Source organism: Chionomys nivalis, chromosome 24 (genome assembly GCF_950005125.1).
Source record: "Chionomys nivalis chromosome 24, mChiNiv1.1, whole genome shotgun sequence".
NCBI lineage: Eukaryota > Metazoa > Chordata > Mammalia > Rodentia > Cricetidae > Chionomys > Chionomys nivalis.
The window spans coordinates 1,562,141-1,583,022 of NC_080109.1; the positions used below are offsets into that span (position 1 = coordinate 1,562,141).

The window sequence follows — 20,882 nt, forward strand, 5'->3', positions numbered from 1 at the left end:
GTTCGTGTTTGTGGTTGAAGGTTTGATCTCATGGTTTCCTGCTCCACTCACTTACGGTTCTGCCTCCCTTGCCGATATGGGTACTGCCTTTGGAACCACAAGCCAAAGTAAACTCTTTCTTCCACAGACTGCTTTACCATGGCAACAGAAGCATAACTGATCAAGTGTCCCTACAACCATCTCTTAGCCGTTTTCTACATCAAGCTTAGGCTATGAGAAGTCTCACAGATGCAAAGGGAAGCCTGGGCCTGAGTCTAAGCACTTCTGTGTAAGCTCAGGTCAGCTGAAGACCAGGTTTCACGCTACGGGGAGCAGTGGTCTCCTCTCTTAAGGCTACAGAGAAGCTAAAAACCTTTCTTACACGACCAGTTCCTAGTCCATGGCTGAGCCCCAGTCCCCAAGCTGTGGCAAGAGGCTTATCAATACAGACTCACCCCAGCTTATAATCAAAGGAACGAGTTTCATTTAGAACTTCACCTCCATTCTCAAGTTCAGTGATTTGTCTCTGAATTTCATAGTCTATTAAAAAAAAAAAAAAAACAGCAAGTTAGTATAATTGTGAATCCCTTTTATCCATTCAAGTAATACATAGAAACCATCCTCAATCCTTAAGTTAAAGGGGAAAAAAGTCAAGGAGATTGCTTATGATGATCATTCCCTTGTGGGCTGTATTTTCTTCTCACAACTGGGAAGGGCCTTAGAAGGTCATCTCTTCCCTTCTCCTCTCTCTTTCTCAGACACCTCAGCTCAGAGAGATTAACAACCTAGCACAGCTACAGACCTGGGTAGAAGGGCGGGGACTGCTGTGTAGGTCTCATCACTGGTGCTCCAGGACAGCGACCTATTAGAATTCCTTATCCTGGGACTAGCAGATGGGCCACAAGGAACTCGGGTAATCCTCAAAATTCATACACTAAATATGGATGGAAATGTATGTGTATTTTTGGAAAGAGAATAATTTTCATTTTATTTTCAGAATATCTGTGACCACTGCTCCGTAACACATGCCCTCACTACCCAACAGACTAAACAGACTGTGCCAATCAACACAGTCCAACAGGACTGAGACACAGTCCAGCTGCTAGGCTCCTTTGCAAAAGTAAGCCTTCCCAACCTCCCACCCTGTGTTCCCTGCTTAAATCCACACTTCATTTCTATCCCACCTCTCTTACCCAGATGTTCTCCTTGATTGACATGGAATGATGGTTGAAAGGACCACCATGATTTGAAAAAACCTGGTGGGGAAACTGTAGACTTAAAGAATTAAGCCCATTGTGGAAAGCTTTGGTTCTGCCAGGCTTTGTTTGAACACAGGTAGAATTCTGACTATTGCTCCCGAGGGCACTTCATATAACAAAAAAAGTTAGGGATAGCTAAAAAATACCAAGGGCTCCTCTGTGCACTGTTCCAGTCTTGGGTTGGTCACTCGCCACCTTGTAGATCAGTGCAGCCCTCAACACGCATGCCGTAGCCCTCAACACGCATGCCCGGGCTAAAGGCAAACTTCACCCCACTTGCTCCCAGCTCCTTCACAGACACAGGCTGCAAGCACGAGCCTCTCCCCTTACCTCTTTGGTGGCTTCAGAGAGTGGACTATGTCACTCCTTACCCTTATCCTGCTGTTCCACCAGTAACCCTTGAACAATTTGAATACCTTCTCTCTAAAAATATGTCCCTTCAAGTGTATTCATTAAGGCTAGCTAATCATTTTGGATTTGGGACACAAGATTTAGACAGGTGAGAATAACCTCTTCTGAACACATCAATGCTGTGCCCCAGAGACCAGTGTCCACTGAGCACCTTGGTTTCAGCAGTGTGAAGGCGACACCTTCAGTAGACTTGCTGCCTGTGTACTCCTGACAGGGTTGGCTTTTAAGTTACCCCTCCCTCCTCTAGGGATATCTCTGGCTTTAAAATCTACTCTGAGTCTCCTGAGTTGTCCTCCTCTTGGACTGTCTCTAGCTTCCCTGGGACTGATCATCGGGCTAGCCTGCTCTACATTAGCTACTACCGTACATTCGTCATCAGTGAAATGCTCACTGTATGCCCCACAAAACCCAACCTTGACTGTACAGGCACATGCAATCTATTAGCCGAAAATGGTAAAAAGTAGAAACATATTAACTAACTAGACTATATTCAATGTAAAGAATGAACCTGACATCATAAAGCACATGATATGTGGTAGAACACAATCACCATATTTTATCAATCCTCCCAAAGCAGGTGGAATCTATTTCCTTTACTTGGGTCTGGCTTGAATTCAAGATGCTTTGAAAGAAATGTGTCGGAAGTGACACTGTGAGTTGGGTTCCAGAACTGAGGACTCACGTGAACTTTGAGGCTTAGGCCTCCACCCTCTGGGACCCTCCACCGGCAAATACAAAAGCCTGGGCCAGACAGGGGAAGGACAAAAGACCACAGGGCCCACGTGACTGAGGCCGTCTCAGATCTTTGCTCCTGCTAACCTGACAGTTTCTGGAGCTGCAGGCATGCGCAGAGGCAGGTCTGGCTCCGCAGAGCTATGAGAACTAGCATCGCTGCAGCAGCCACAGGCGCACGCTACAGCACGGTGACCGACACACACGGGGACACAGCAGAGTCAGAGTTGACATTCACCTATGGCTCTGGCCAAGAATCTGAGGCTGTTGAGATTCTTCACTTCTGTCCGGACGCCCAGAGGTTCCCCGGGGTGATGTACGGATATATTGGCGTCTACTCTCAGCTGACCCTCTAGAAAGAAAAGAAAAAAAAAAAAACAAAACCTGTAGAAATTATTTGAAGCAATATGGTTTGTAGGGCCTGGCGATATCAAGGTATGTAGTCTCTACCTTGATTTTCTGTCTGGTTAGAACAACCTATATAGAGAGCATAACTGGTTCTGAAACACAAGGCCGCGTCCCCTGCCACTCACGGCCAGCCAGAGTCCTGAGGAGTGTGTAAATATGCTTCTTCTTGTGCACACAGACATTTGAGACGCTCAAGCTAGAAGGATCTATCTAGTGCCTGTGTGCTCGGTGAGAACAGGGTTATTAAAATAGAGGTTCGTTCTTCAGTTTCACTCTATGGTTATTTCCAAAGCATCTGAGCTGAGTTTGGGGGAAGCCTCAGGAATGACTACGTGAAGCCCTCCAGTGCTCTCCGTGTGCTTTCAGGAGATTTATAAGACAGTCCTTGAGAATTTACAGCTCGAGGGCTGGAGCTGAAACCTGAGCTGCCCCCTCCTTTCTCAGGCACTCTAATGATTTTCCTTCTATAAACAGGAATCTGAAGCCTCCCTGGTTGCCATGAGGATTTGCTGAAGCAGAAAGACTGTGGTGGATGGGTGGAGGGGTGAGAGGAGAGATGGCCCCGTCCTCATGGGACCTCCTCTGCCCTGGAAAGCCCCATGGCTCAGGAGACATGACCCTAAAGGAGCAGGTGGGGAGAGAGAGGGGCACATTCCCAAAACAGATACGAAGACTCTGAAGACGAGAAATAATCACATTTTCTATCTTACAAGGCAAAGCTCAAGTTCTACTCTCCAATTTTATGTGCAATACTTACAAGATGGGAAGACACATGTTGCTCTTACTTATCTTTTGAGACAGAGTCTCACTATGGAGCCCTGGCAAGCCTTGAATTCACCATCTTCCTACAACAACCTCCTATGTAGCTAGGACTAGAGGTGTGCGTCACTAGTCCTAGCTCTTGGTAAGGTTTTGAAGATATTAATCCTTTAAACCTGATGATGGGCTAGATAAATTTATGTCCCAAATATTCCACAACAAAAACATATTAAAACAATTAAAAGCATCAATAAATCCCACATCCCCTGGAAGTGTACACTTCTGACTACTGCCAAAGTATTCTCCGCTTACCTTTCTGGCTTGTCGTCCGACAGTCTGTCACCTGGTAACCTCAGGGGTACTTTCTGAGCTCCTCTTTTGGTGGGCTCTTTGCCTAAGCGGTTTCCTAGAATGCTCACCACCACCCAGTTCTAGGCTGGATAGGCCTTGAGTTGTTCTTTATTTCTTAACTAAACATCAGCTCCACTGAGTAGCCTTTAGAAGCAATATTGTCACTTTTCAAGTTGTTCTGGCACTGAGCTTCATTTATAGCCTTAAAATAACTATAAAAACTATCTTTGCTTTGCTTGTTAATGTAATTCCTCCTTACTCTTCTCAAGGGTCACATCCTCAAGGCAGGGACAAGGCCTTTTTCAAAATTTAGGGCTGTGTCTGACCCACTGTTATTGTCCAATGAATTAAACCCCACTGAATGGCAGATTCCAACACACTGGCATTTTCCTGAGCAATAACCAAACGGATTGGTTTCTGTGTCACGCTGGTTCCTGGTAAATCTACAAGCCTGTCTGACTGGAACTAATATAATATACATTTGGAACCACGCAAAAGACCCATTAAGCTCAAAGGAAAACGGCCCAAGTAGTCGTGCTCTGCACGACCAAACCGCATCTGCACTAGGGGACCTTGAATTACTACTCACTTTTAAAGATGATACTCTCTTTCATGATTTAGAATTCTAATTTGGAAGAGGAATAAAGGCATGAATTTTCGTCTCTCCCAGAGAACGCCACACTACATAAATGTCTGAGGAGAATCACTTAGTATCCTGCCGTGTTGAAAGAGAGTTCACTAGTCTGGATTCAGGTATCGTATCAGACCTTAACAAAAGACACTCTGCCTTGTGAAGACAAAATGCCTTTTAAACACATTAAGTTAAATTACCCCAAGTGCATGAAAGCCTTTGCAGTCAGGTTTAGCTCTGCATTCTGTCCCACTGAGGGGCCTCCATTCCCACATAAGGATGTCATCACGCTCAATCTCTGTCTTCCTGGAGCAGACAGCTGTAACAGCTAAACTACAAACTGGACCACCGAGCACAGTGACAGAGCAGTTACGTCTTCCTTTGAAATACATCTGATCAAGAGCAAAACACTGCGATACAAAACTCTTTCCACAAACAATGGGGATCTGAGGCCTGGAGAGGGAGGTCTGTGGGGACGGCCAGTCTTTCTGGCTGCTGAGCAATCCCAGAACTGAGAACAGAATGCAGGCAGGGCTGATTTAAAACCCGTCTGCAGTGCTGGGATAGGTCCCACACATGCTAAACGGGTATCTTACCACTGATTGCATCCCTGGCCAAATGGGATCAAATTTTACTGCCAATAACTCACAGAACACATCCATCCAGGTGAGTGTAAACTCTAAAAGCAGCCTAATTACTGCTGTTGAAGGTGCGGCCCCCACACAGCGGCTTTTGTCACAGCTGTCGTTACACCCACCGTCTGTAGCAGAGTGGCAATGACAAGGACACCTGGCTTCCCTGGGGCCTTTCAGATCACGGCCCCACCAGAGCCCAGACCTGCTCCTATGAAGTCACTCCTCCCTTACCACCCAAGACTCCGGCTTGCTTTTCTCTTCTGTTTCTCTCTTTCCATACAACTATTTGAGAATGACTTTTAAAGGTGTAGAAAGTAAGACTCAAAGAAATCAAGTAATATGTCCAGGTTTCTACTGCGAGAAGCCACAGGTTTGGATTTTAACTCAGATCCAGGCTCTCTGTCCACATCCATGCAGGGATCCGGCAGCATGATGCTGTATAGCCACAGTGGGAAGCACCATGGATAAACAAAGGAGGCGCACTTGGGTTCTAATGAGTCCTGGACTAACAAACAGCCTGTCTCCTTACCTTTATACAGCCATACCACCATCTCCCAGGAATACCGCAGTGTTTAAGTTACAGGATAAACTGTTTTAATAAGCACATACTAAACTTATCAACTGGTAGACAGAATCACTGTCCAACTACTTAGTAGGTCTACTTCTCTTCCCATTCAGATCAGTGCGCAGCTTTGGAGATCTCTCTTGACAGCAGCAACACGCTGAACATGAGAAGGCAATGGCTCAGACACTGGGCTACAGTGGTGCATGCTCGCTAGCAAAACTACCAGGAACTCACTAAATGGAGCCCAGAACACTACATGCTTCAGTATAAGTACCACATCTATAGGTCTCCAGTGGCACCTCTTCAAGACAGCCTTCAGACCCAAGTGCAGCCTCCAGTGCTGCAGCCTCCAGGGCTGGCATGACCATCTCACAGTGGCGGCATGAAAAAATGAGCAAAGACATTTGGGCTGAACATGCTATGGCCAAGAATTTAGACTCCTGAACCCTCCAGGTAGCCCTCAGTGCTCTTCAGAATAACTCGAGCTTCTTGGCTGCTGTGCTGGAAGCAAAGTTGCTGGATTTGTGTCAAAAAGAAACTGAAAGTGCACAACAAATGAGATTCAGTGGCCCTGCTCCGCTGCCACTGACTCAAGGGCTCTTGCTGGTGTAGTTGTCCTCCTGTGATGACCCAGAGGGGACTCTCCCCCAGCTAACAGGTAGCCTATTCCTTACTCCATAGGTCTGCAGGAGGCAGTGATTGAGACTATCTAGAAACTTTAAAAACATGATACAGAATCAACGCTTAGCACATTGATGGCTAAGCATCTAACCTGCCCATATTTCATTTATGTACTGTTGGGATAAGCAGCATGAGTGATGAATGGAAAACAGACAGTCCCCTTATTCCAATACGGTCTTGTTCTATGAAAGACACAAGCAGGCAGCTAACATTTCTGCCACTCTACTCCAGCCTTTAAGGACGAGACCAAATAAGCAAGCTTGGTCACCAGGTCTCACTCGCTGCAGGACTCTTGGGTTACAATTCACCATTTGTAAGATGTCCTATTTGACAAGCATGGCATTAAGAACTGAGAAGCCCCTCTGTAACATGCAAACACCTTGTGTGATGTGATGACGGTGTGCAGCATGTTACAGTCCAACAGGGAGATGAACATCAGCACGAAAGATGTTTACTAGGTGCACACTGCAGCCGCTTTAATGTGCATGCTACGGAAACAAGACTAAACGCAGAGTATACTCTGTCAGGGAGGGCGCCAAGGGTGGGGGCGTTTTTACACAGCCTCTGGAAAGGGGAAATGGGATGTGGTTCACTCTGGGGGACTTGAGGGCCCTGACAAAGCTGTGGTGAAGAAACAGAGTGAGCAGACCTATGATTTCCTTGACTGTGTTTCACTATGACACTGGTACTCATGGACTGTCATCACGCTGCAGAGCCGTGTCTCTCTCCTTGAACTCAAAGACTAAGGCAGTTTGATATAACTGCTTTCTCTTTGTAGTGCTGGGAATTGAAGTGAGGGCCTCACACATCCAGGTAACCACTCTGCTGAGCTGCAGATCAGGATCATCACAATATTCATTTACAGAAAAAAAAAAAAAAGGCTTTACCTGCACACACATAAAAATGTTTACTCCGTTTTAAAACTTATTGGGTTATTATTGTTTCTTGAGACAGGGTCTCACTGTTTGGTCCTGACTGGCCTCAGACTCTCTTTGTAGATCAGGCTGGACTAACTGCCTGCCTCTGCCTCCTGGGTGCCAGGACTAAAGATATTTTAATTGTACAAATGAAGGGGAAACAGTTTGATATTTCACTATCAGCATCCACATACATAGGCATAGCGGGTAATAATCAAATTGGGGAGTTCACTGTCCAAGATGGATGAAAATTTTGTAAAAACTAGATCTTCCCAGAATAACAACTGCCTATGCACAGAACTCACAAAATAGGAATTATTATTATTATAGAACTCACAAAAATAGGAATTATTATTATTAATATAGAACTCACAAAATAGGAATTATTATTCGTGAGCAATGCTCTCTTCTGAAAGGTCTGAACTGAACACACCTCATGGACCCCACAGCTCTCATCTAACAAACTGGCAGAAGGTAAATCTTGCCTCCTGACTCCCACACTCCCATTTTCTGGCTCAAAGTGAATGCAGTGCTGTTTGTGTTGAGCTTTGACTGGGGCTCACAGAAAGAGCGCAGGGGAAATTTTAAGGGTGAAAAGAAGTGAGGTACAATAGGCTAAATACAGAATGTGCCAGAAACAGAGGGAGGGACGATGCCGAGCAGGGCCACTGTCCACACAGCCTCTACCTGCCATGTTCGCCTGGCTGGTCCCCAGGGCTTGAAGGATCAGCTGCAGTTCCCTGACAGCCACGGCTGCCTCTTCCCCACAGCACAGGTCAGGCTCCAGGACCACTTCGAGCAGGCCAACTCCTACCAGAGAGAGGTGAGTCACAAACTCATCAGCTAAGGAAAACGTGGCGTTAATGCACAACCTTCAAAGCAACCCCGTCCCCGCTTCCCGCACTTATGTCAATTTGTAACCCTGGTTCATTTCTTCCAATGTCTTCTTAAGGATATCCAGCTGTGGGCCATGACAAGGCAGATCGGTCTGTCTGAGGTTAGGGGTGTGTAATTGGCAAGTCTACAGCAAGCACGGTTCAGGCTGTGCTAGCTCATCAGCTCTGCCAATACCAACATGGATATTTTGATCTGTTAGTCAGTTCCTGTGCCTGCTTTCTCAATTAGTTTGAGAGAAAAGTCTAGAAAGGAGAAGTGCCCAAGACCCCAGAGCAGAGAGGGCCAGAAGAAGTAAGGTAGACCCAACCTACCGGCTCGATTCAAATCAATGAGAGTCTGGGACCTCAGGTCATCGTGGAGGCTTTTGCCACTGTCCTGCTCCAGCTGGATCTGTTTGATCCTCACTGTCTTGGTGGTCACCTGACTCTGTTTCTTCCTTATGTAGATGCTGTACGTCAAGTGTCCATTGGTAGCAATCGGGAGCCTCTGCTGGGTGATCTGGTAACCCGCCTGCTCACAAGCGTACACGGGTTAGTTACGAGTCCATAACTGAAAGCTGGGGTTCACTTAACTTTTAGTTTCATGTCATAAAGGTTTACTTGAAACAAACACAAAGAACAGGAGAAACAAGGAAACAACAACAAAACCTAGTTTATACACTGCTGCCATAATTTAGCCTTTCTTCTTTTGGCTTTTTCTATTACCCCACTCCCCACCCAAAGTCTCTCACCCTCAATAAAGATGCAATTAGCAACAGGAATCCTATCTTCCTTGCTGGAGTGCCATTTTTGAGAGTAACAATAATCTCATTGTCAGAGGCCCCTAAGAGAAGAATTTATTGTTTTCATTTAGCTCATTAGCCTAGATTCTGCATCTCATTACCAGGCTCCTGCTGAGCCCCTTATTAGGGAATGCCAGCTAAGCAGCTAGCCATCCACTTGCAGCATGGCTACAACAACCACCATTGCGTTCCAGCTTGTTCAGGGTCTGCTCTCTCGGGTAAGCAGTCATGTCAGCTGCTCTTCCCTTATCCCTCTGGCCAGAAAGTGCTGCAATGCGCTCCCAATCTGCGAACAGACAGCACACAGTGCAAAAAACTGACGGACGTGTGAGGATGCCTGTCCCTTCTAAATGGAGAATTACTTTCTAACACACTCATGACGATGGAAGACTGGAGGTAAACAGAGTGACGGCTACAGCATCCGCAGTACTTGCTGGACACTGTCATCCTCATTCAATCCCCAGAGCCTATTCAGTACAGGCAAGAGGAGGCCAAGGGTCTTATCCAAGGCCATACATAGAACCAGGAGATTGCCAGGTCACACTGGCCCAACTTGGTACCTCTCCTTACTAGGCCAGTGAAAGACTTTTAAAATTTTTACTGCCTTAGAAATACAAGTGGACATGTCAAGCCATACCATGTTTAATGCAACCTTCAAGGTTTCTGATGCAGGAGGCCTGGGGTAGGGCTCTGGGAGATGCTGACACTGGGGAACCATGCAAAAGGCTAGCTCCTTATCTATACTCAGATAGCAAGTCTCCACCTATAGCCCTGAATTCTGGTTTGGGTTGCTGGACAAAGCACCAGAGCTTCAGATACACAGCAAATGAGCTGTGTCATATGCAGGCCCTGTGCAACATGGTGACCACCTGTTCTGGACATGCTGAACTGCCCAGGCCAGGAGGACCAGGTTACACTCCAAACATTTCCAGGGTTTCATGTCAGTCAGTGGTACACAACTCACCTAGCATATGCAAGTCCCTACATTCCATCCCCAGTACTGAAAAATTAAACATTTCTTTTCAATTTACATGGCCAAACTTGTAGAAATGGAGGCTGTAGGGGAGCTACAGGTCCTCTTTACCTTGCTTTTTATTTATGTCTGCTTATGCCCACTAAACCCCAACTCTTCCAAATCTTCAGTTCCAGGAGAATGATGCATGGCAATGTTTATTGCTACTGTTTTTCAAAATCATACTTACCTATCAGAACATCTGATTAAATGACACATTATTTTCAGGAACCCATTCAACATTTCAATTTTGTTCCAGTGTGAACATGCACCATGAAAAATGGTCTCTCATTTACACTGGCACCACTTTTAAAAAGAAACTTTCTAAATTTAGTGCAAAAGCAAGTAAATATTGAGTTTGCTGCTCAGCTAATTACTGCTGCTTGTGCTCATTCTGGCTCACAATCTTGCCTACTACTGTCCAGTTACTCGCTCCTCGGGAGATGATAGAATGTGTCAAAGGAGCTAGCCTCCTTATTAGGAAAGTCTACATAAAAGAGACACATTCTCACAATGTCTGAAGCGAGAGTGGTACTAACAGCTGCACCAAGCACAGGGTTAGCCTTTGTCCTAACAGGCAATTAGCACCAAACACCATGGCTGGGAGGACCTGACAGCACTGGCCTCTCCTGGTCCCTGTTCAATTACGAGTGAACCAACAGAAGCATGAGACTAAGCAAGGAGTCAGCGATCAGGACAATCACATCCAATCTAGTGAACATCGGGGGGCCTCTGCCTTCATTAGGGCTGGACAGAGCCTCCTGCTGCGGTGGACAGAGGGCGGACAGAAAACACGAGTGGCGCATCCCCAAGGCAGGCCTGGCCAGTGCTGAGAGCGTGTGAAGGCAGATCACACAGCATACTTACAGGAAGGTCTGAGTAGAAGTAGTGCTTCCTGTCAAACAAGGACTTCCTGTTGATGTGGCAGTTCAGCGCCAAGCCGGTCATCACCGCAGCTTCCACACACCTCCTGTTGAGAACCTTTACAAACACCAGACAAGCTTCTTTAGAACCACAGGCCACACAGCTGCTTCTCTCCACTCCCAAAATCTTTCCTGAATAGTTAAAACTGTTATCTCTGGTTCTCTGTGGTCAGCTCTGCTTGCCAAGCTGACTGCGAATCAGAAAAATATTACAACATCAACAAAACATGTACGCACCCGTGGGGCCCACCCAGGGTCCCTTCCCAGCACACATCAGAGAAAGGAGATTCACAATGCTCAGTAGAGCACTGCCACATGGACTAATCCCTTGTCCCTCTCTGCAAACAGAATCTGTGTGAGGCAGTGACTGGGAGAACATCTATGTCCCAAAGACAAGGGCACCTTCATATGTATAACAAACAAACAAACAAACAAACAGCAAAACCCCCCAGAACACTATTAAAGCATAAATCACACATTAAACCCACACACTAATAGTGGGAGACTTCAACACCCCACGCTCACCACTGGACAGGTCTGTCTGACAGAAAATTAATAGAGAAATAAGGGAACTAACAGATGTTATGAATCAAATGGACTTAACAGACATATATAGAACATTTCATTCAAAGATAAAAGAATATACGTTCTTCTTAGCACCTCCTGGAAACTTCTCAAAAATTGACCACATACTAGGTAACAAAGCAAACCTCCACAGGTACAAAGAAATTGGAATAACCCATATATCTTATCGGATCACCATGGCTTAAAATTAGAATTCAACAGCAACACTAATTGCAGAAAGCCCACAAACACATGGAAATTAAACAATGCTCACCTGAATCACCAATAGGTCAAGGAAGAAATAAAGGAAGAAATCAAAGACTTCCTAAAATTCAATGAAAATGACCACACAACATACTCAAATTTATGGGACACACTGAAAGCAGTGTTAAGAGGAAAGTTCAATGTCTTTAATCCTAGCATTTGGGAGGCAGAGGCAGGTGGATCTTTGAGAGTTCGAAGCCAGCCTCGTCTACAAGAGCTAATGCCAGGACAGACCCCAAAGCTACAGAGAAAGCCCCAACTCCCCCTCCCCCCTCGAAAAAAAAAAACAAGGAAGTTCATAGTACTAAATGCCTACATAAAGAACTTGGAAAAAAAATCCTACACTATTGAGTTAACAGAACACCTGAAAATTCTAGAACAAGAAGCAAACTCACTCAGAAGGACTAGATGGCAGGAAATAATCAAATTGAAAGCTGAAATCAACAAAACAGAAACAAAGAAAACAATGCAAAGAATCAATGAGACAAAGAGTTATTTCTTCAAGAAAATCAACAAAATGACAAACCTTTATCCAAACTAACCAAAAGGCAGAGAGAGAATTTCCAACAGGGACATTAACAATATGGAAGAAATCCAGAGAATCATCAGGTCATACTTTGAAACCTGTACTCCACAAAATTGGAAAACAAAGGAAATGGATAAATTTCTGGATAAATATCATTTACCAAAATTAAATAAAGACCAAATAAGCAAATTAAATAGATCTATAACTGCTAAGAAACAGAAACAGTCATCAAAATCTCCCAACCAAAAAAAAAAAAAAAAAAAAAAAAGCCCAGGACCAGATGGTTTCAGTGTGGAATTCTACAAAGAACTAATACCAATACTCCTCAAATTGTTCCACACAATAGAAACAAAAGGAACATTGCCATACTCTTTTTATGAGGCTACAGTTAGCCTGATACCACAAAAAGACATTACTAAGAAAGAGAATTATAGTCCACTCTTCCTCATGAACATTGATGCAAAAATTCTCAGTAAAATACTGGCTAACTGAATCCAAGAACATATCAGAAAAATCATCAACCATGACCAAGTAGGCCTCATCCCACAGATGCAGGGAGGGTTCAATATACGAAAATCTGTCAATGTCACCATATAAACAATGTCACCATATAAAAAAAAAAAATCACATGATCACCTCATTAGGTGGCTGAAAAAGCTTTTGACAAAATACAACATCCCTTTATGATAAACATACTGAAACATAATCAAGGTAATATATAGCAAGCCAACATCAAACTAATTAGAGAGAAACTCAAAGTGATCCTACTGAAATCAGGAACAGACAAGGTTGTCCACTCTCCATACCTATTCACTATAACTGAGGTCCTAGCTAGAACAGTAAGACAGCAAAAGAAGATCAAGGGGATACAAATCAGAAAGGAAGAAGGCAAACTCTCACTATTTGCTGAAGATATGATAGTTTAGATAAGTGACCCCAAAAAGTCTACCAAGGAACGTCTACAACTCACAAACACCTTCAGCAATATAGCAGGATACAAGATTAACTCAAAAAGTCAGTAGCCCTCCTTTACACAGATGATAAATGGGCTGAAAAGTAAATATCTCAGAGTAACTCTAATGAAACATGTGGAAGATCTGTATGACAAGAACTTTAAATCTCTGAAGAAAGAAATTGAAGAAGACACCAAAAACAAAACAAAACAAAACAAAACAAAAACAAACAAACAAACAAAAAAAACGGAAAGATTTCCCATGCTCTTGGGTAGGTAGAATTAACAGAGTAAAAATGGCAACCTTACCAAAAGCAGTCTACAGATTCAATGCAATACCCATCAAAACCCCAGCAAAATTCTTCATAGACCTCGAAAGAACAATATTTAACTTCATATAGAAAAGCAAAAAGTCCAGGATAGCCAAAACAATCCTGTACAATAAAAGAACTTGTGGAGGCATCACAATCCCTGACTTCAAACTCTACTACAGAGCTACAGTACTATATTTTGGAAAAGTTTGTGGAACTGCTGAACTCGAGGATGAGATTAAGTTCCATATTCTAATGGTGGACCTGTGGTATTCTCTGGTATAGATGGCGTTTCTCTGTATTATTATATTTAGCATATGACAGTATTTATATCAGCTAGGTTAGTGTAGGCAATGCTGTCCAGTGAGAATTTTCACGTTAACTATTTCACTTCAGGGTTACAGCAGCCCTATAGAGAAGGAAATTAGTACTATCCCAGTGTTTCAGTAAAGAAAAACTAAGTCCCTCCAAAGATCCCTGGCTAAGGAGCCCAAGCGACAGGTGAAACCAGCTCTGTAGCGTACATGCCCTTGCCCAGGTGGCAAGCTGAAATCCTGAGACTCGGGGCCTTGCTTTCTCAACTGAGATGAGAACTGATTGGTCAAATAGACTAGAAAGTAAGTTGTGTAACAAAACACAGATGGATCTCTAATGACAGCAATATACAAACCCCCAAAGGAAACTCAAACAAATTGCCTCTAGAGACCACATCACACCCCTCTTGGAAACTAAGAATGTGGAGCCATCTCCCAGCAAGTTCCACATTCGTCATTCTGGGTCTCAATAATAATGGCTTTCATGGAAGATGTGCATGGGGACCAGGATAATCTAATAATTATCATGTGCTTTTACTGGCCAGTGTCTGACATCTCATGGAACTGCAGTCAACGCCATACTAACAGCTGCTGGATAGCTCTGTGCAGTCTGCGCCTGCTGATAGGGACAGCACACACAGGCTGCAGTGCCAGAGCTCCAGCACTAAGATGTGCTCTTCTCGGGGCGAGGCGGGGACAGAGCGTGGCTGTGTACACTCTTTACCTCTCTGTCTACATCTGATTTGCTGGCTGCTTCCTACTGCTTTCCAGCTTCTGCCTCTCTCACACTGTGGTCCAGCTAGGTCATTCTGCTCTCAGCATGCACAGTAAGTTGCCTGATTCTGGCACCAGGAGATAGTCTAGAGTGGTGGGTGATCACAGACTCTTACTGTGTACTTATCAAGTACACCGGCACTGCATAAGTCATCAATTTTCAAAGAATAAGAATGCAGTAAAACACACAAACATTAGAGTGATGTTGAATATATTTTAATCTTTTTCTGATGATTTAGAAGCCTTGAAGTACTTCAGGGTCAGAGTTATAAGCATCAATCATCACCACACTACAGTTGCACAGAGGGGCTAGTAAACAGAGTGCCAGCTAAAAGCACGCCAAGAAAAGAGAATTTATTATGATCTTAGTCAATCTGCTTGTGACAGATGGAAGGCCAGGTCAGCATGTTCTGAGGATGGAATGAAAAAAGAAAAAATTCAACTTGAGCTATCTTCATTCCAAAATATTTTCTGAATGTTTAAAATGTACCAAACATCAGGGACAAGGAGATAAAGAGGACTTTGTTCCTGTTCCAGCCCTTGGTCAACCTGTGAGGATGAGACAAACCTGCCTTTTTCAAGCTTATACTCCACATCAGGGTAGGCTGTTAAAAATGCATCTTGTGGCATTTTGTGAACCCAAATGTCTTAATGGTGCAAATATCCCCAAAATAAAAGGCCAAGCTCTGGCATGTTTCAGCTCCTTCCTACATCTAAAACGCCTTGTCTTACTATGCCCTCACTGGTGGATCAGTTCCCCTATACAAACCTACAGGTCCTGACTCACTCTGCTCTGCAGAATCTTAGAGATGTGGCCACTTCTGTAAAGCCAGCTACTATTCTTCCTAGCAGCAACCTTGCCTTCTCTCTGCACCCAACCTGTGCTTGCATCACAATGGACTGGATCTGTTCCACGTAGTTAAATATATAAAATCACAAATCTCATGAGAATGGGAACTCTGCCAGAATCTGAAGAGAGACTTGTGGTAAGTGAACTCAAATGAGGAGGAAGGTAACGGGAAAGTTTCACAGAGGCAGTGATGACTGAGTCTCGTTCTAAGTGTTACCCTAGGAGAGCGGTGTCTTTTTGCTGTGGAGAATGCCCCTAGCTGCCTCACTGTGCCCTCTTGGACATTTCCACCCTTCTGTCATCTGTACAATGGAGTCTTTGTTCTATTTTACTGCTAAGAGTATTTTCCTTTTCCCCACTGATACATTTCTAGAAAAAGCTTTGCTTTTATCATGTAGCTATCGTTGTTGATGTGTTGATAAAGAGGATGTTAAATTATTCATTATCTTAGCTAATGTTTAATCAGTTTGGTATTCTATTTAGGAGATAGGGCAAAAGAAGAACCAAGCAGAATGATTTGATTGTCCCCTGGGAACTTAGCCTGGCAAGGGGGTGGTGCTTCCCTGAGGGCAGTGAGTGCTTTGTGTTAGAGTAGTGCTGGGTAAGACCTCACACACCTGAGGGGCCTGTAGGAGCTGCAGTTTGTACCGAGGAGCACATTAGTGGAGCCAAGTGAAGAGGGCTGGGTTGGTGTAGTGGAAAGAGAACCAGAGGGCAGTTCAGCTGGATGGATCCTTGTATTGATAGGGAGCAGTGAAGCAGAACTTTAAGCAGAGAAAGTATCGGAACACACTGATTCTAATAAAGGCTTCATTTCTCTTAGCTGCCATCTTTCAGCACAGTACCCTGTTGGCCAGACCCAGCTAAGAGCCAGCTGCTACGGTCCCTAACTCTGTACAGCAAGAGCAGGGAAATGGGAGGCATGGATCTGAGAACACACAGGCTTCGACTGTAACAGCAAGTACATACATTTCTCTGTCTATTTCTATGACCCTTTCTTTTGGAAAATAAATAAATAATAAAATGCTGCACTTTCCTGTGGGCTCCTTTCTCACACACTGGAGGCAGGATGAAGGAATGCTACTAATTTAAGAGGAACCTCAGCTGCGAGCTCTGAGTCTGCACCTAGGACTCGGAAAGGAGCTGCAGGCAAGTTAGAGGAGGAAAGGGTCACAGCCTCAAGTTAACTACTCAGGATTTGAGCATTTTATGGGAAATTACATTAATTATAAATATAGTTCATTAAAACCTTCTCTAGGAACTACCCTGGAAAATATCTGGGGTGTATTTCAAAGGAAAGTGCGTATTTTCCAAACTAGCCTGCACCTCACACCATTCCTCTGTCGGTCCTGCTCTGTCTTTCCTGGTGAGCCCAGAGAGTGCCAGCAGTGCCTTTGAAAGTTGAGGTACTACAGCGAGCCTGTGTCTCCACCGAAAACCCGGCTACCGCAGCATAAAAACAAGACTATAACACCATGTCTCCCCAAAAGCCCAGACGGCAATTATTGTGAGAAATCTGCGCTATATGTGACACATCTGACATTAGGATATAGAATGGTAAATGTTCTAATTTATGAAGAGAAAGTAATTAAAATTTATTAAGTAAAAATAAGGCAGTAAAATGGGCCTTTATGTTTTTGCTAACCATAAATTTGTTTCAAAGCATGAACTCCCGATTCATATTCAAAGCAAGCTGCCACATGATATGTTTTATTACCACGGAGGAAACGGTTTCCCACTTCCTCACCCCTTGCCTCAACATTGAGCCCTTCCACCAACCCCAGACAATTACCAAAGCTCTCTGCTACCATAAATAGACTTGCTAAACTGGCCAGTCAGTGAAGATAATTTTTATCTAGAATTTTAATACTGAAAGCACTGGCTGGCATACAGTCACTAGATATATGCATGTGGATACCTGCAGAGCTTACATATGCTCTTCATGTTTAGCACAGGGCAGAAGACGCATGCCACATCTCCTCTGTTAACTCCGTTCATCAAAGGGCCCGGGCTCCTGAAGGAAGAAGGGGCATGAATGGGAGTTCCAACCCCAGCTCCACTGTCCCCTCCAGCTCTAGCCATCTTGTACTAGCTCCACCCCTCACAGGAACTGCCTTGCTCTAAAGTACCAGAAGCCTCCTTTTTCTCTTGCCTGTGCCACCTAGCAAGCTCAGGTATCCCAGAGTCAGCCCACATCACTGGCAGCAAGCCTGGCTGTGGGCTCTGGAGCAGATGCTCCTGATCTTCCCTGGATTACAGGATACTAAAGTCTGGCATTAGCCTGGGGAAGTAAGCACGGGGAAGCAATGTGGCCTGTGTCGGCACCGGGCCTGCCCCCAACTTGGATCTTTTAAAAGAGAGTTCTCACACAACACTGCCTGGCTACTTGGTTTCATGCGGGTGCTGAAAGTCATTGGTACAGTCTTATTTTTGGGCAGTTAGCCAAGTAAGATGGGGAAAGTCAGAGAGTGGTTGGCAACCAGTAAAACACAAACTTGGTGTATGGGGCCCCTTATATTCTCACAGGTCTTCACCAGTTACTAACTGGTACTATCCAGACTTTAACAAATCCTTGAAACAGCAAAACTGAGTCAGACAGACCTGAATCTGAATCTCTTTTGTTTGGGGGCTGGGGGTGTTCAGGATAGAGTTTCTCTGTGTAGCGCTTGTTGTCCTGGAACTCACTCTGTCTGAAGACTAGGCTGGCCTTGAACTCACAGAGAAACTAAAGGCATGCACACTGACTGGCTGGAATCTGGTTCTTCCTGTCAGTTGCGATCGCCGTATTATCTTCACCAGTTACCTGCCCTCTCCCAGTCGCAGTAGGCAACTGGAAACCCTGCTTTCAGGAAGGCGGTCCTAATAAAGGCAAAGTGTGCATCAGGTGGCCCTTCCTTTGCAAGCTGTCCACGGATACCCAGGGAAATGAACTGGAAAAACTTCAGACAACTCCAGGTCATTAGCCTGGATTCAGAACCCACGGAAAGGTGTGCCAGGTGTCACGACTCTGTATTACTATTGTATATACAACATACTATTTCCCCTGATAGGATAACGGGCACCTAACCTAGCTGCTTCCAGCAGAAGAGACCATATTTCCTAGTGCACTAGGAAGCTGCCTTGCTTCATTTTCTGTCTTTAGAGTGTGTTGGGGAGGCTGCTTGTTGGTTTTCCGGCCGCCCAGACTCCCCAAATAATCACACATAAATCTGTATTAATTGCAATACTGTTTGGCCAATAGCTTAAGCATATTTCTGACTAACTCATATCTTGAATTAACCCATTTCTATTAATCTGTGTATTGCCACATGGCTGTGCTTGCCGGCAAGGTTCCTGGTGAGTCTGTCTCCTGTGGGTGACTACAAGGCTTCTCCTTGACTGTGCCTTCTTTCTCCTCTATTTGCTTGGAATTCCTGCCCTACTCTACTCTGCTAAGCCATTGGCTGAAAGCAGCTTCTTTATTGACCAATAAAAGCAGTAAGAGCAACACATATACAGAAGGACTTCCCACACCAAGAGTGAAGCAACCTGTTCTTGAATAACACTGTATGTCCACCTGAGGTAGGAAAAGTTTCCATCCTCAAGGAAAAGAAATGAATTTCTAACAGCTGGACATGTATTCCCGCCTTCCCCCACACTGCCCACTGTGGCCACATGGCTGTGATTTTCTCTTCTAAGGTAGTGGGGAGCTGCTTTTGAAATGCAATGAGTTCATGGAGAAAAGGCACAGAGAAGGCATTGAGAATCAAGGGGAAAAGACAAAACCAAATAAAAATAAAAATAAATTGTTCTTTTTGACCGATTTTCAGATGGGGCTGAGAGTTTTAATGCAGAACTACTTCCTATTTAGCTTATGAATATTTGTCTTTCCCATTTTATTAACTTGAAACTTTTAAAGATCATTTCTGTGGAGAAAGTTCCCACACAGAATGTTAACCTTCCTGACTCGCCTGCATTTACGAATGAGACTCTACACCCACGAGGACTGCATGGAAGGACAAGCTGGGAGGCATCACTGAAATCTCAGCACAGCAGAGGGTGATAAGAAACACAGACGTGAGGAGCGGCGCGCCCTGAAAATCCAAGTTGAGATTTGCTTTCTGCCATCTATGGATCAGCTCAGTACTAAGTTGAAAGATTTGATTATGGCTGAGAAAGAAACAACTGGCTTGAACGAGCCAAACGCTAAGTACTTGCTATCATTGTGAGTAAGAAACTGGAAGGACAAGAGTCTGTGAATATCAGGAGTCTTCCTATGAAAACCTGCACCCGCCTGAGCGGTCAGCAGCCCAGGGTGTCCTGAGAAGGGAGGCTTTGGAAGAGTCTAACGTTTCCAGATGCTTCCAGATGTGTCTGTGGGAGACACAAAAGTCAAGGAGATTCAAAGGGAAGCAGAAGTGCATACGTGTGAACATGCCCAGCTTCCGGGGGCAGTAATCTGTGCTAATGATGAATGCTTCAACAGCATACAATAAGACAAAATCACTAACCTAAGCATTCTTAAAAAGTATCAATTTGTGAAGGAAGAAATGAAAGGAGGAGTGAGAGGAGGAGAGAGAAAGGAAAGAAAAAAACAAGATTACAGAACTATAACAGCCAACTGCAATGTACAATCTCTGACAGATTCGGGAAAGGAAAGCGACAGACACACTTGAATATGAATCGACAAATAATGAAACTGTATGTGGGTTACTTTTCCTGAGTGAGACACCAACGGGAATTCATACCTGAGAAATGTGCTTTGTCCTCGGATGACAGATGCTGAAATATTTAGAAATAAAGTGCTGTGTTATCTGTAACTTAACTCTCCAATGGCTCATCTAAAGGGGGGCAATGCAGATGCAAGGAGAATATTCCTTGCACTATCCTTTCAAATTTTCTATAAATGTGAATGGCTTCAGAATAAAAATGTAAGGGAAGGTGTAGGAGTAGATCCTACCGAAGACGACAGTGAGATGTGATAAGATGGCATCCTATATACTAACTGTATCCATCGAAACTGTCCTATGTCATAGATTCAATAAAGTTATAGGCCCCATTATAGATATTGAGGTGTGGTACAACTCTCAGTAAATGGAACAAAAAATATTAGTGAACAGAATTCTACAATGTCTACACAGAACCTAAAAATCCTACATATAAGTAGGCATGTATATTTTTATGAATATAAAAAATTCATTGTTCTAAAAACACATTTTATTTAATATTCATACTTGCATACATATTTGGATTAAATCCACCCCATAACTTCCTCTCATTCCCTCCCCTAACAATTATTATTTTATCAGTTATATCTTTTCTTACATTTATCAGAGTTGGAATAATGGCTTAACCACTAAGAGTGTGCACTGCTCTTGCAGAGGACCTGAGTTCTGTTCTTACCGAC

At 44.1% G+C, this 20,882-nt stretch overlaps 1 protein-coding gene across 1 annotated transcript in view; it reads right to left on the reverse strand.

The window, feature by feature from the left end:
• Gatb (glutamyl-tRNA amidotransferase subunit B) overlaps window positions 1-20,882 on the reverse strand; it is a 64,294-nt gene that overhangs the window by 26,924 nt on the left and 16,488 nt on the right. The window contains exons 3-7 of the mRNA XM_057757375.1: window positions 10,886-10,999; window positions 8,537-8,735; window positions 8,016-8,138; window positions 2,620-2,733; window positions 435-519 (exon numbers count right to left, since the gene is read on the reverse strand). Coding sequence (XP_057613358.1) covers window positions 435-519; window positions 2,620-2,733; window positions 8,016-8,138; window positions 8,537-8,735; window positions 10,886-10,999 — 635 coding nt within the window. The remainder of the gene's footprint in view (window positions 1-434; window positions 520-2,619; window positions 2,734-8,015; window positions 8,139-8,536; window positions 8,736-10,885; window positions 11,000-20,882) is intronic.